Consider the following 15,657-nt stretch of genomic DNA (forward strand, 5'->3'; position numbering starts at 1 on the left):
CAATCCTCTACTAGAATTCAAGCTAGTCCCTCCCCTTGACAGGACCTCTGCCACATCCCCAAAGTTCTCCAGGGCATCTTTAAATGTGAAAGTCACAAACAGAGCAAGGAGGCAGGGATCTGGGTTCTGGCTGGGTGGACTGGGGACAGGTCTTACCTCATGCATAAAAGGAAGGGGTCCCTGAGACTTCTTCCCACTGTGGGATGAAGGCACCATGCTTATCTCATTTGGGGGGCCTTCTGGAATCATTCTCATTCGGCCTATTTATTCTACCCAGAAAGTATCCAAATTTTTCCTATGTTCCCTTTTTCCTATCATCTCTTAATCTCAGAACATCTGTGCTGATAGTAACCTTGGAGGTGATTTGATCTCCCTTTAATAGAGGAAGGAACTGATCACACAGTAACAGGAGCGCTCCCGCTTTGCTGCGCTGTGACCATCAGTGTCCAGCACACTTCTTACCACACAGCCCACCTCACCATTCTGCCGGTAAAATAATGCTCCAAATCCCAAAATGGACACTGTGCTTGTTGCCTCATATCCCTTTCACTCCCTCACCTTGTGCTGCCACGCGGTCAGGGAGGAACCACCTGACCCCCAGCTCCAGAAATAGGTACCCTGTCCCCTACCCTGCCACAGTGACCGCCCTAAGGAATCCAGACCTAAGTCACTCACAGCACGGCACTCTCCTGGCCAAAGGGATTGGTTCGAAGAATGGGCATTTAATCCAGTTTACACTGATGAGCTAAAAGCCAGTTTTCTGACATCAAGTAGGAATGAAGGTTGTCCCTCCTCTGAAAGGGGCTACTTCAAGTCACTTCTCTCTTCTGTATTCTAGAGAGTAAGATGTTGATGAGAAGATGAGAAGTATGGAATCATTGTAGGAATCCTGCCACCATGAAAAGCTAGGCTTGAAATTAAACGGATAACACAAAAGGCAGAAAGGAGAAACATAAAAACAATACAAATGGCAGAGGGCAATGTTTTGACGGCATTAATAAGATGCCGAATCCAACCAATCCTGAAGCCCTCCTTGTACCTTCATTGGGTAAGCCAGTTCAAAACGTGGTCTCCGTTCTTATGATATAAATTCTCAATGGATGTGTACCTACCAAAGATCATACTCAAAGCTGATCGACAATTACACTCTAAAGGCCTTTTGATTAGCACTAGAGAGTAAAATCAGCTCATGCTCTTACTGCTTCCACTAGAAATCAAGGAGATTCTCCTTCCTAGGCCACCCACCAAGAACTCAGGGCAGGTATCCCTCTCGGAGCTCTGCAGTCACACACAGCCTCGCCATCAGGAGGCCATTGCTGAGACGAGAACGTTGGCAACTAAGCCCCGTTTCTCTGTAGGCAACACCAGAGACAAGAAAGATGGCAATGCCACACAAAACGTAGGAGTCCTTTTCTGTATAACCTGTTAGTTGTTTAAAAATCATTGACAGGGGTGCCTGGGTGGCTCAGCTGGTTAAGTGTCTGCCTTTGGCTCAGGCCATGATCTTGGGGTCCTGGGATCAAACCCCATGATGGGCTCCTGGCTCAGCGGGGAGCCTGCTTCTCCATTTCCCTCTGCCCCTCCCCTCACTCGTGCACTCTCGTGTGTGCTCTCTCTCTCTCTCAAATAAATTCTTTAAAAAAAAATCATTGACAACTCCTAATAAATTAATGGATCCCCAAATGATGCTACTATCACAGATTTTTTGTGCCTCCTGGTGCAGACCAACTCCCACGAAATATACTTGCCAAAAAAATATCAAATCTAGTCTCAGTCGATTAAGCGACTGCCTTCGGTTCAGGTCATGATCTCGGGGTCCTGGGATCAAGCCCCACACTGGGCTCCCTGCTCCGCAGGGACCCTGCTTCTCCCTCTCCCTCTGCCAGCCACTCCCCCTGCTTGTGTTCTCTCTCTCTGTCAAATAAATAAATGGAATCTTTAAATATATATATATATTACATATGAAATCTGTGTCTGATCAAGGCTCTAGATCCACCTCTCATTTTACAAGAAATATGAAGGATAGAGGAACACGGTACACAATGCTATGGGAATGTAGTCAATAACATCTAGTGCAGAAAACCCGAGGACAACCTGTTTATTCAAAAATAAATTACAAAGTAAAAAGGAAGTGGAGGGGAAACTCAGAGATTCAGAGATTTAAGATACAGATAACCAATATGTGGACCTTAGTTGGATCTTGTTTGAAACTAACATAAAACCACATCTAAGAGATAATCAGGGAGATTTGAAGGTTGATTGAATTATATTATAAAGGTATCCCCTGCTATCTCAAAGTACAGCGTTCCTATGAAACATCTCATAAGCAGAAAAGGCATAAAGTGAAAAAGCAATTACCATTAATTTATATGGAAACTTTTTTAGCATTCTCAGACCCAAAATATAACCTCTTGGGCTTTTCTGATACATTAGGACACAGCCTGCTAATGTATGCACAAAATAAATCGAGAGAAAGCAAGATGCTCACGGACACAGTTCAAACCCTGGTGGCTGAGGCTGAGATGCTGCGGAAGGAGCGGCACCCCACCTCTATAAGGGCTTGCTGCAAAGCGAATGCTGAACGTTATTTTTGCCCTCTTTTTGTAAAGGCAAAAATCCTCCCGGGATGTCATAAAAGAAAAGTGGGAGAATGCCAACTTTCAAAACATGGGGAATACCTGTATGGAGCAATTATTAGCATTCTTTGGTTGTGATATGGTATTGTGGTTAGGTTTCTTTTAATGTCGTTATGTTTTAGAGATATATTTGAAAATATTTACAGATGATAAAATATAATGTCTGGACTTGCAAAATAATCTGAACAGGGACCTGGGGGATGGTGAAAGAAACGAGATTGGCCAGGAGTTGTTCATTATTGAAGCTGTGAGAGGATTCCATGGGAATTCGTTACACCACGCTCTCCTTCTTTGTGTGTATTTGGAAGTTTTCATAATCAGGAAAAGTTTTTTAAATGAATGGAACAGACTCAAAGATGAAGGAGAGTCTAAATTCTTTGCCAAAGTTTTGGCTCAAGTCATGATCTCAGGGTCGTGAGATCGAGCCCTGTGTTGGCTCCATACTCAGTACGGAGTCTCCTTGAGATTCTCTCTCCTTCTCCCTCTGTACCTCCCCACTCATGCTCTCTCTCTCAAATAAATAAATAAATCTTTTTTAAAAAAACAGAATTACCATATGACCTAGTAAATCCACTACTGGATATTTACCCAAGGAATTTTGGGTAAATTTTGGACTTTTGCCAAAGTCCTAGTGTCTTTTCCACAATAGCCTGCTTACTTACCCAAAGTAACACTTTTTATATAAATTTCCCCAAGTAATTACCTTTGATGGAATATTTTCAGTTGACACATCTTCTTTCCAAATATTATTGGGAATTTCTGAAGTACAGGACAAGTGCTCTTTCCATAGGGTTACATTAAGATGCTTAGTTTACAGAAAATACTATATAAACTCCTATCAAACATTAAATGGATGGCCATTTAATATTAAATGTGATGTTTCTTCTGCTGCTTGTAAAACTTTAGAAACTTATTCACCTTAATTTCTACAATCTTAGCAGGGGGAGGAGACCTTTCTCACCCTGATACCGAAGATAGAAACCATAATGACACATTAACTACATACAGATATAAAATTTAGTAGATTGAAACCACTGTCTTTTTATAATGAAAGGCATCTGCCAGACATGACAAAAAAACAGATTAATATCCTTAGTATTAAAACAAACAAACAAACAAAACTCTTCCAAGTCAGCCAGTGAGGCAGAGAAAAAAAATTGCCACACTTATTTTAAAAATTAGCAAAAAACCTGAACAGATGATTCCTAAAAGAAAAAGAGCTAATGTAGGATTGCCAGATATAATACAAGATACCCAGTTAAATCTGAATTTCAGATGAATAACAAATAATTTTAGATAAACAACAAATAAGTTTTTATTTAGGCCATACTTACACTAAGACATTGTTATTTATCTGAATTCAAATTTCTGTAATTTATATTCTTTTACATTATATTATTCAATTACATCCTTCAAATGTATGTAATTTACAATTTAGGCAATCCTGTATTAGTCTTCTTATTTGCCAACTATGGCAAATAAATCAGTAGTGATTTATAAATAATGATCAATAAATTGATCAAATAAATTTATCAATAATGATCAGTAAATTTGAGAAAATGATCAAGCTCATTCCCAATCATGCAGCGAGAACAAGTACAGTGAGAAGAGCAGAGGCTCAGGAGGGCAGAGAGGAACACCAGCACTGTCAGGCAGACCTGGGAACACCTGGGCCTGGGCTGGGGGGAGGCGTGGCCTCGGGGCCTCAGGAGGGCAGGAGGGAGGTGGCCAGCAATGCAAGGAGGCAAGGGGGGCCGTATGTTTGGCTGAATGTCCCTGAACATGTTCTTCTGGGGAAAGGAAAAGTGTGATCAGCAGCACGGAGCAGAGGACCCCTCAAAGAAGCATCACTTTTATTGCTTGCTCTTAAAACTTTGTTGTGATGTATCCAAATGCATTTTTATCTTTTCTGGAAAACTTTATGAACTATTATGTAATGCATACAAAATGGAATTTAAAAATGCATGTACTTACCTCCCGCTTTAAAAACATAAAACATTACTGATTCAATGCAAGCCTTCCATGTCCCCTCCAGTGTGTCACTCACTCTCCTGCCCTCACACCTAAGTAACCACTAACCCGAGCTTCCGGGTTATCATGGCCCTTAATTTTCTCATGCATTCTTTACATATGTATGCACTGCTAAACAATCAATTGCTTTTGCATGCTTTCAACCTTTATATAAATAGCATAATGTATGTATTCTTGTATGTTTTGCCTTTTTTCACTCAACATTTTGACTATGAAATTGATCCATAATAATGGTTATAGCTTTAGATTAGCTACTTTTGGTGCTGTTGTAGTATCCCACTTTTTGTATATACCATAATTCATATTTCTAGTCTCCTGCTGATGGGCATTTAGCTGGTTTCCAACGTTGTTATTGCTACCAAACAATGCTGTTATGAACATCCTTAAACATGTGTCTTGACACATGTTTAAGCATGTTTCTCTAGGACATACACCAGAGTGAAAGTAAAAGGTCAATTCTACAAAGTGATCATGCTAATTTATATTCCCACCAGCAGCAATAAGTACATTTTTACACTTATGTCCTGTTAAGGTTAATTGGAAATTCTCCTTTAAAGCAAACTGAGTTTGGGGCACCGGCGTGGCTCAGTCGGTTGAGCGGCTGCCTTCCGCTCAGGTCATGATCCCAGGGTCCCTGCATCAGGCTCCCTGCTCCATGGGGAGCCTGCTTCTCCCTCTCCCTGTGCCTGCTGTGCTCTCTTTAAAATCTTTAAAAAAAAAAAGTTTATGCAAATTGAGTTCAAAACATGCTGAAAATGAGTAGGAGGCCTGGTACTAATAGTGACTAAACCTAAAAATCAGCCTAACATGAGCAGAGGCTGACTGTCAGATGTAGACTGAATCCAGGGGTATTCAGGCTGGATTGAGACAGGTTTGGGACTTCTTTTAAATCATTCATGTTTTAATCTTTATTATTGTCCTCTAAGATTAAAAAAGCTCATCGTAAACAAAATTAGTTTAATAAATACTAAAACACATCTCATAGAAGTGGAACATCCCCATGATAATTAACCATTAACCACATGACTTATAATCCACCCAATTTTTCTATACATAAACCAACTTTTTTTATTTTGCTCAGACAGGATCATATATTCTGATTTGCAGTTTACTTTTTTTTTACTGTTCAATATATCTTTATAAGGAAAGAATCTACATTTATCGAAAATTCTATTGTTCAATGAACATTTACTAAAGCACCTATTCTTGGGCAGGATAGAGTCTATAAAGAAAATTAAATAATTCCACCATTAAGAGACTTCACCATTGTGAAAGGAAAGAAAATAAGAGATGTAGGTCATTATAATGGCCCTGTTTATCAATCACCTTCTATGAGCCAGGCACTATATTCAACCCTTAATGAATGTGGTAAGCAGACAACGGTCCCCCCCAAAGATGCCCATATCCTAATCCTAATAATGCTGTGTTACATGGCAAGGAGGAATCAAGATTGCTAATCAGCTAACCATAAGATAAGGAGAACATCTGGACTCTCCAGAGGGCCCAACGTAATCAATCGCAAGAGTCCTTAAGTGGGGTGGGGAGGGGGAGGAAAGCAGGAAAGTCGGAACCAGAGAGATGGCAGCATGAAAAATCCTTGACCAGCTATTGCTGGATTTGAAGGTGGAACGGGACTACCAACCAGGGAATACAGGCAGTTTCTAGAAGCTGGAAAAGGCAATAAAATGGATTCTCCCCTACAGCCTCCAGAAGGGAACTCAGCTCTGTTGATTTTTTAGCCCACTGAGACCCCTGTCAAACTTCCGATCTCCAGAAATGAGTGTTATTTGAGCCAATGTTTGTGGTATTTGTTATAGCAGGAATAGGAAGCTACGACATCCCACTTGCAGCCTCCCCGCCACCCTGGACATAGATGCTATGACCTCCATTGGACAAATCAGGGAACCGAGGGCCCATGAAGTTACATTACTAGCCCAGGACCACAGTAGCAGAGCCAGAGTCAAACTTGGCTCTGTCTCCCTCCAAAGTCTGTGCTGAGGCTGCCCCAGCACCTTCCTGCATATGGTCGGCTGTGACGCTGGGCAGATGGGGACACACACTGGATACCGGGGTAAGCAAAGCACGGGGTGCAGACAGAACTCTGCTTGGGGCCAGCCTGGAAGGACTGTGTGGAGCCATTCAAATGATGGGCAGAATTCTGATGGACAGAGATGGGAAGGAAAAGAGAGGTTAGGAAATGCGATGTGGTTCAGTACGGCCACAATCGGGGGCACGTGGTGGTATCGGCAGGAGGTAGGGCTGGGCGCAATGGCTAGAGACCCATACTCTCCAGTGTGATAGCCACTAGCCATATGTGGCTATTAACATTAACGTTTAAATTAACTGAAATCAAATAAACTGAAAATTCAGTTCCTCAGTTGTGCTAACCACATTTAAAGCTTCAACAGCCACATGTGTCTAATATTGGACGGTGCCTATATAGAACACTACCATCCCCGCAAAAAGGTCCAGCGGACAACACTGCAGACCAAAGGGAAGTCACTGTGTTCAAGCTGGTCAGCGGCTCTGTGCACCCGAGGGAGCAAGGAGCAGTCTGTCAGCTCTCACAACACTCTCCACTTCACCCTCGTACTTATGATCTACTTTTATGTCCTCTCCCCAGCTTGCAGAGTTCTCCAAGAACACATACACAATAAACTCCACCAAAAATACTTAAAACTCCCAGCACTAGTCCTAAAAATGAACTATTCTGGGAAGTAGGTACAGTTTTTCCCCACTGTCAATACTTTAAAGAAAAAAAGAAGAAGAACATTTAGCCCTTATCTGAGTCAGATAGATCCATGCTGCCCTGTGAAATGGTTTTTAAAGAGGAAGGGCAGAGCCTCACATTTGCAGAGTTATTTGTCAGGTTTCAAAGCATCCGCCGCATTGTCTCCTGGAACCTCAGTCAGTACTGTCCTCCCGGGGTGAGGGGTGGGGGGGAGGCCTGTCCTGAAGCTCCAGCTTTCCTGAGCAGCCTTTCCCCCTGCTCAGCAGAGGCTGCCCCACCCTGGCTCCAAAAAAAGGAGGCTGAAATCAACGTCTGGGAAGTACACAGGGCTCCACACCTAACAAGCTTAGATTTCTGCCAAAGGTAAGATTATTTTGTGATCTAGCAATTGAGTTTAGAATGATGTCAGATGCAGAGGGAAATCCAATTAATTGCTATAATGACCCATGTTGCTTTGGGGTCTTTATGGGGTTGTTGGGAATGTTCTTGGAGATCCAATTCTCTTATCCCCTTGGTGACTCTAGATGCGTGCAGAGCACATATGTACAATGCTAACCCTGTTTGGCAGGCCTCGCAAACAGCTCCGATCGATTTCTCACCCGCAACTCAACCCTTGTCCTCTCCCAAACAGCTCTGCAGTGACAAACGAGGAAGGAGGGGGCCTCCTCATGGACATCCCCCCCCCCCCCAAAACCACCAGCAATGCCAGGAACTTGGCTGCTTAAACAATAGGTCTCTATGTGGTCAGGAGAGAAAGGGTGCCCTGTACCTGCTAAGTAAGGCCATGCTCCCTTCCCCCAGGCCCTGCCAGGGGAGTGAGGGAGGAGGCCAGAATGAAGACCGGCAGCAAACCAGAAACACTCCCTTCCCCCTCCCCCACCCCCTGAACCGGCAAGTAAGGCTTCTGACCCAAGCTTCAGCTAATGAACTTTTCTACTCTGCAGGGCTGGGGACTCAGATGTACAGGGTTGATCGCCCTGAGCAAGGGAGAGGGAAGACTGCGCACTGCCGACTCAGCCTTACAAATGAGCCCTTTGGCCAGCTGATGTAGATATTTAATGCCAGGGCCTGGGCCTGCTCTGGGTCTAGCCGGCCAAGAATTGAAACAAAAGCCAATAATCACTCCCCAACGTGGTATTTTAGGTAGGGTCACATGCACATCTGGAAGATGGGGAGCAGAAGGAGGCAAGACAGGAGTCCCTGTTCTAGCAACTTTTGTTTGACCACGTGGTGCCAAGAATTGAATTAATCAGAAACTTTGGTTCATCACACTCAACATTGGTCTATGCAGGGCCTACTTTCATTTTTCATTTAATCAACCACTAATCTTTACTAATGGACAAATACCTTCTAACCCATCCTTCCCTCCCCCAAAAGGTAAAGTATTGACACTAACTTACACTAACCATATGGTTTACCCCACCATGTGGTTCCACCCGTCTGCTCCCCCATAACTTCACCCTAAATCCTGTGTCCAGCATTACCTTGCTTTTCTTTTCATAGAGCGTTATTGTAGCTGCATGTATTCCCAGAAGATATTTTCTTTTAATTTTAGCTCTTTTTAAGTTTATAAGATGACATGTTCCATCTTTTGGTGTATTTCTTTTACTTAATATCATATTACCAAGATTCATCCAAATTTTTTGCATGTCACTGTTGCTCATTTGCTTTGCCTGCTTATAATCCTCTACTATGTGAATACATCAACTAATTGCCCTCCAACTAGTGGGCATTTGGGCTTTTTCCAGGCTTAGAGTATTAGAAACATGGTTGCACCAGTCTCCTTCCGGACATGAGTTTCTCTTGGGCATATGTACTTAGGACCGGAACTGCTGGGCCATAGGAAATGTGAATTTCAACTTTGGGAGATACTGAGAAAATATCAAAGTGTTTTCCATTTGATAGCATTTCCTACAGTTTCTAAGATGATTATTTCCTCTTCCTGTCCTTCTCAATTTCGTGCCTTTAAATTTCACATGTCAGTTCTATCAAAATGTTTAAACCAAGTTTTTTGCCTAACACCTGAGTGGCATTTCAGATAAATCCCCCGGGGGGAAAAGAAGGGTCTTGTCAGGCACACAGGTAATAAGAAGGGTGTCTACACAGACTCAAGGACCCACCCCAGTCCAGACACTGAGGCAGACTAGTCAAAAGGAAGGCTACTGTCTAGAAGCTGTTTCACACCTGTTCCCCATCCCAGTTTGCTTGCTGTCTCTCCTCCCCCAAACCTCCTACAACCACCACACATACCAATTTTTTTTCACACATACTAATTTTTAAACAAAGAACAAAAGCCTGTAAATGGGGGGAACATTATTTGTGAAGTAACCAATTTCAGGTTTAAATGGGAGCAAGGGGTCTAGCTTGGACATCACTGCAGAGTCTGATCCATTTCAGTAAACATTTACAGAACGCTTTGCAGTGTGACCCAGCACACTGACAAATAAGACCTCTATTCTGCCCTCAAGGGGGTGTGAGTTTGTTCATTTCACAAGACAGGGTTGTGCGTGATGTCCAAGGGGTCAAGTTAGTGCTGAGAAGGTGGAGATGCTGGCCTGATCTCGAGATGCTCATTATAGAAGGATCAGCAAAAGTTAGAAGGTAAGTAAACCAGATACAGGAGTTGGTCGAAGGTGAGAGTGACCAATTCTCCCCAAAAGGGTGTTTTGCAGGAAAGTTCCTGGGGAGTGGTGAAGGAGCTGGGTTTTGAAGGGCAAAGCAAGCCAGCGAGAGGAGAAAGAACCAATAAAGAATAGACATAAAAGAAACCAAATTGCTTACTCAAACTTCTTGACCTTCCCATTTTCTCCTATTTTCAAACTTCTTAAATCTATTTCCAGCCTCAAGTCGTGCTAAAGCACTAAGAAAGTGGAACCCATAGAATGCATTGTCTGCATTAATTTATTTTTTTCTGCAAACAACAACAAAATCCATCCCCACCAGGCACCTGGCCCTGTGCTGAGCTCTGGGGATGCACCAGTAAAGAAGATGGGCCCCATTCCCGCCGTCACCCAGCTCCTGGGCTTCCAGGGCAGACAGAGGATTAGACAAAGACAGGCAGTTGACTTGGCCTGACCATCAGCCAGACTCCATCAGCCTGGGAGAGCACCTCCCCCACCCCACCCTCCCCTGAAACATTTTCAGTAAATTGTACAGGATTAAAGAAATGGCTGCCTCCTCAGTAATTAAAAGGATCCTGACCGCGTCCCAGGTAGCCAAGTGGCTGCTCAGAACTCGGAGACCAAAAAATCAGGTGCTTCCTACATAATAGCCTCCAATCTGATACTTGATAGCTGTTGGTTTCCAGAGTCAAACAGATGTCAGGAATTTTATGAAGGCAGGAAGCAAATAAGGGAGCGAGGATTGGGGTCTAGGCCTCGGGGGAGCTCAATTAGTGAGCCAGATAAAGTTAAACCAAAAGGGCATGCTCTCGGTTTCCTAGAAAGTCAGCTGGAAAAGATGCCAATCCTTAAGCCTCTGTCACTCAGAAGATTAACAGAAGAGACCCAGGGGTGCCCAAGGGAATCTTGCGACAAACCAGATGTTTCTGCTCCTCCTCTGACACTGACACTGGCAACCAGAGCCACACACCTCAGGCCACCAAGAAGCCACAGAGGAGCACTGGAGTCTTTGGGGATAGGCTGAAACTCAAAGACATCACCCTTTAGCGATTCAGACACCAAAAAAATAGTATCAACGCTTTCTTACAGCCTCCCCTGATGCATCCGGGATCAGTACTGTCTCATCGAGGAACGGCACGGCTGGTGGGATGAGCACACCCTGCAGCTACTTGGGAGCAGGGAGAGCACACCACCTGTAAATCCATATAAACTGGGATTTGGCTCCCACAGCTACATATGCACCATGAGTGTTTCAAGCAAGCCAGTTAGTTTCCCTGAGTCTCACTTGCAAAATGGCACTAAAAAGACCCTCCTCCTTGTTCTTCTAAGCATAAGCGATCGTGGAAATTGCCCAGCCCCTGGGTTCCTGAAAGGCAGCTCTTCTTGTCGCCTATAAAGGCACCCAAGTAACCACACGCTCAAGACAACAGCTTTCCCTGGGTACTTTTTAAACATGTGTGTGTGTGTGCGTGTGTGTGTAAGAAAGAGAGAGAGAGAATGCAGCTGCTTTCCACACAAGCCTATTTACAGTTCCTGTTTTATTTCATCACGTCTATCAAATGATTAAACTAAATAAGCTGGAGGGAAACCTAACCAATGTCCCTATTTTTCCCTGAAACCCCTAGCTTTCCCCTAAAAGTTGCTTCCTCCAATTTCAGGAGGCAGAGAAGGAAAGCCATATGGCTTGAGATGCTAGACATGCCCAGCAGCAAACGAGCCCCCCACCATTTGTCTCCGGGCCTCTCGTGTGGGCGGGCATCCAGATTTCAGTCGGGGTGCTCTGGTCTGCATCTCTGTCTTGACTGTTCCTAATTATTGGAGGGAACGCTGTGGCTCTCCTGACCTCGGGGTTTAAGAGCTGCGAGTCCTAATATCAAACCAAGCAGCTTCATTTAAAAGGCATCCTCATCTGCATCCATAAAAGTCCCTCCCGGAGCCCACACTTGCCTCAGCTTTGGGAACGCCTGCTGTCGAGGATTTACGACACGCCCTGGATCTAATCTGCGGCACCTTAACTGCTGCTGTGGCACATCTGGTCATAAAAGCGAGGGCCGGCACAACATGGGGACAAACACTTTTCTTTCCTAAGTGGCTGCAAATCTGATCTCACAGTGATAGCTGGGCTCCCACGTCAGCAGCCAGCATCTGGGCAGTCATGAAGGCTGGCCAACCTTTGCAAGGCTTTTCCTCCACACAGGACAGCTATAGAGGAGTCTCAAATAGCAGGAGCTGCGAATAAAGAACCTGCAGCCTGAACAGGTGGTAAGGGGGGGTAGGCCCGGAGATATCCAGGAAAGCCCCCGGGGCTTAAGGAGCCAACCTTGTTTTCACAAAGATTCCAGCTGCAGCACACGGACTCTCAGGCTGCCAGTTGAGGCAAGCAGCTATCCGGAGAGACTGCCCTGACATAAGCTGATTCTTGGCCAGAGATCCTCGGGATTAAGTTTGGTCAAATGAGCCACCAGGTGGTTTAATAGCACATTTTTTTAAGGCAGCGGAATCCTTCATTTAGACCAATTGGGATGGGAAGAGCAATCATCTAGAGCAGAGATGAGGACAATGCCTTCAGTTCCAGGAGATTTTTACAATGCTCTGGACAGCCTGTCCTGTGCACACAATTGGCACGTTTCATATCGTTCAGAAACTCCAATCAGACCAAGGTTCAACAAGTAGTTCAACCCCCCAGCCCCGAAGTCAGGGGGAAGAGACTCTTGAACGCTGCGCAGCTCCTCTCCACAGCCCCCCACCTCCACCGCTCCTCCAGGGCTGTGCCCAGCAGGAGAGATCATTAAAATTATCTGCTGTGGGTTTTACGAGCAGCGATCGCTTTTTAAAACAACAACAACACAAGGTCCTTGTGTGGCTCTCGGGTAACCTAAAACTCTGGAGGCAGAGCTGCCCCTCCCCACCCCCCGCCGCCTGCCAAGAACGCCCGGCGCTCCGGGACCCGGACCGGGCGCAGTGTGAGACTACAGAGCAGCCCACTCGAGCGGAGAGCGAGCCGAGCGGAGAGCGAGCCTTTTGCGGACGCTGGAGGCACCCGCTTGGAGCAAAATAGCTGGGAGAAGAGACGGGGAAAGAAAACCCAACAGTGACAGCTCGGGATGGGGGGTGGGGAAGAGGCGGGAGGCAGAGTCGGCGCTGCAAGAAAGGATGAGGGTGGGGGTAGAACGGGAGAAATTGTTATTCGCCCAGAAGCCCGCGGGGACCGGGTGGTAGATGCGGGGGGATGGGGGGGAGCCCCGAGGTCTGACACCTCCCTTCCCCCTCCCCCTGCCCCGAGGGATGTGGGCAGGCGACCTCAGTCTCCCTCCGCAGGTGGGCGCGCGGCCGGGGGCGCACTTACCCTGGGGCCCGTGGTGCGGTGGCCGCGAGCTAGGGACAGCTGCACCAACACGAGCAGCAAGTGGGGCGTGAGCAGGCGGGCGCAGCGCGCGGGCAGCATGGTGTCAGCCGGGCCGGGCAGCCGGTTGCGGGCCGGGGGGCGCGGATTCCGCGGGACGCACGGCCGCGCCTGCCTTCCTTCCCTCGGGGGGCCCTCGCGGCGGCGGGCGGCGGGGCGGCGGGGGTGGCGGGGCTGAGCTCAGAGCGCGCGGTCATGAACGGCCAGGGAGGGGAGCTGGAGCGCGAGCGTGTGCTCTGCGCGCGGCGCTCGCTCGCTCGGCTCGACTCGGCCGGGCAGCGGCGGCAGCAGGTTGGACGCCAGAGCCCGGGCCATGGGAATTCCCGTTATAAACCCCCGGGAGGGGCGGGGCGGAGCCGGGCGGCCCTGATTGACGGGCCGAGGGGCCCGTAGCAGCAGACCCTCTGGCAGGTGAAAGCCAATCGGAGAGCTGACGGAGGGGCGGCTCGCGATCAAGCCCACTGAGAAGCGACACCCGCTTGCTCAGCCTGAGTGGGCTCCCGGAGAGACTGGAAGAGGAACTTTCTCTCGGCCCTTCTGTCTGAGGAAGCCTCGAAGAGCTCCAGCAGCCCTAACTCCCGGAATGCCCACCGGGCTGAAGATCATGCCCTAAGCATGTGTAATTTTCAACATAAGTCCTCGAGTTGTCCCAACAATCCAGCAAAATAAGCAGGAAAAATACTTGTAGCCCCATTTTTCTGAAGAGGATACTAGACTCAAAGGAGTTAAGAAATCTGCTTTCCCGCCGCATCGACACCAAAAACAACTGAGAAAGTGACCTGCACAGGGCAGGCTGTGACTGGCGTTGGGAGTGAGGAGTGGATGCATTCACTTCTTTCAAAGAAGCTTCCAGAGGGGGACAACCCAAGTCCTACAGCTTTTCCTCCAGGAGAAGTGCGGAGGCGATAAGGTGAAGCACGTGCTAGGCATCTGCCCGCTGGGGAGGGCCCCTGTGGGTATGGGGTAATGCTCACCTGGAACCCTGCAGTGGATCCAGGATTGGGACCCAGGCATCCCGGCTCCCTGCCTTGGACTGGAGGGCCAAGGGGCAGCCACTCTGTGGCCTAGGAATTCTGGGAGAGGAGGTCAGAGGGGCCCTGGTCTCCTATTGGGGGAGTAGAAGAAAAGTGTTGATGGGGAGGGCTAGTCTGTGGGTGCAAAGACCCCACAGCTCGGTCAGATTGGGGAGAGGGGACCTCCCCTGGGTGCCCAACCCACTTGGAGATGATAGGCAACAAAAGGTCCAGCCGGATGTAGGAGGGCTCTGCCCAGGACGGTCTCCAAAGGGCCAGCTTGGGAATGCTCACAGCTGCATCACACCAGCTCCTGGGCCAGAGCAAGATGATCCACTGCATTCAACCCGAGAAAACCATGGTTTCTCTTTTTATGTGGAGTACAACCCTTAGTGTTTACTTCCATTGGTACGGACCACTCACTTCACGAGGAGGGAATTCTTTCTCCAACCAGACTGGAAGCAGCACCACCAGTGCTTAATTCCTCCCCCCGTCTGTGCCTGAGGGGTCCTATCAAAGGTTAGCTCCGTTCCCTTATGCCTTCTCTTCTGGACTGTGTGAACATGCTTCCCACCCAACTCCTGCATTCAGCTTTGCCCACACCCCTTGCCTGCCCCATCCAGCCTCAACCCTACATCCTTCTAAAGAGCAAACCTGAATGTACTGCTCCCTACTTAATAGACTTAAACTCTCCCTGGTGCCCTCCGATAAGATAGCCCAGACTGGATGCTGGAACAATAACAAAGTACTTGTGGTTCTCCAAACAAGAACGAAGAACATCTCTAAGGGAACTGCCTCTCTTCCTCTGCTGAGAAGTAACACAGTGGTCAGACTGCTTTCTGGAGCTAGACAGGATGGGTTCAAATCCTGGGTCTGCCACCTAGTGGCATAACCGTGCACAAGTCACTTTGCTTGTCGGGGTCCAGTCTTTCCCTCTGTAAAATGGGGATAAAAATAGTCCCCACTTCCTGAGTGCTCAGGATTAAAGGAGACGGTTAAGCTGGAAATATCACCTCTGGCATAAGAAGAGGGCAAGGCAAATGCCTCATCTCATTTTATCCTCAGAATGATCCTGAGAAGTAGAGAGAGAGATCCAACTTTACAGGTAAGTAAATGGATATTCCATGAGATTGTGACTTCCTTGCCTCATTTGGCTTGTAAATGACATCCCAGATTCAAGGCCAGGTTTTCAGATTCTAATTCTGCCTCTGTCGTGTGATGA

At 46.9% G+C, this 15,657-nt stretch overlaps 1 protein-coding gene across 1 annotated transcript in view; it reads right to left on the minus strand.

Moving 5' to 3' along the window:
• The window catches only part of SMOC1 (SPARC related modular calcium binding 1), a 149,734-nt gene extending 136,270 nt beyond the window's left edge, over window positions 1-13,464 (minus strand). Inside the window, 1 exon segment of the mRNA XM_028099670.2 lies at window positions 13,366-13,464. Within this exon segment, the coding sequence (XP_027955471.2) occupies window positions 13,366-13,464 (99 nt within the window).
• Window positions 13,465-15,657: the final 2,193 nt, after the last annotated feature.

The sequence above is a fragment of the Eumetopias jubatus genome, unplaced genomic scaffold (genome assembly GCF_037043125.1).
Source record: "Eumetopias jubatus isolate StellerSeaLion01/CBP00866 unplaced genomic scaffold, mEumJub1_p1.0 scaffold_7, whole genome shotgun sequence".
Classification (NCBI taxonomy): Eukaryota; Metazoa; Chordata; class Mammalia; order Carnivora; family Otariidae; genus Eumetopias; species Eumetopias jubatus.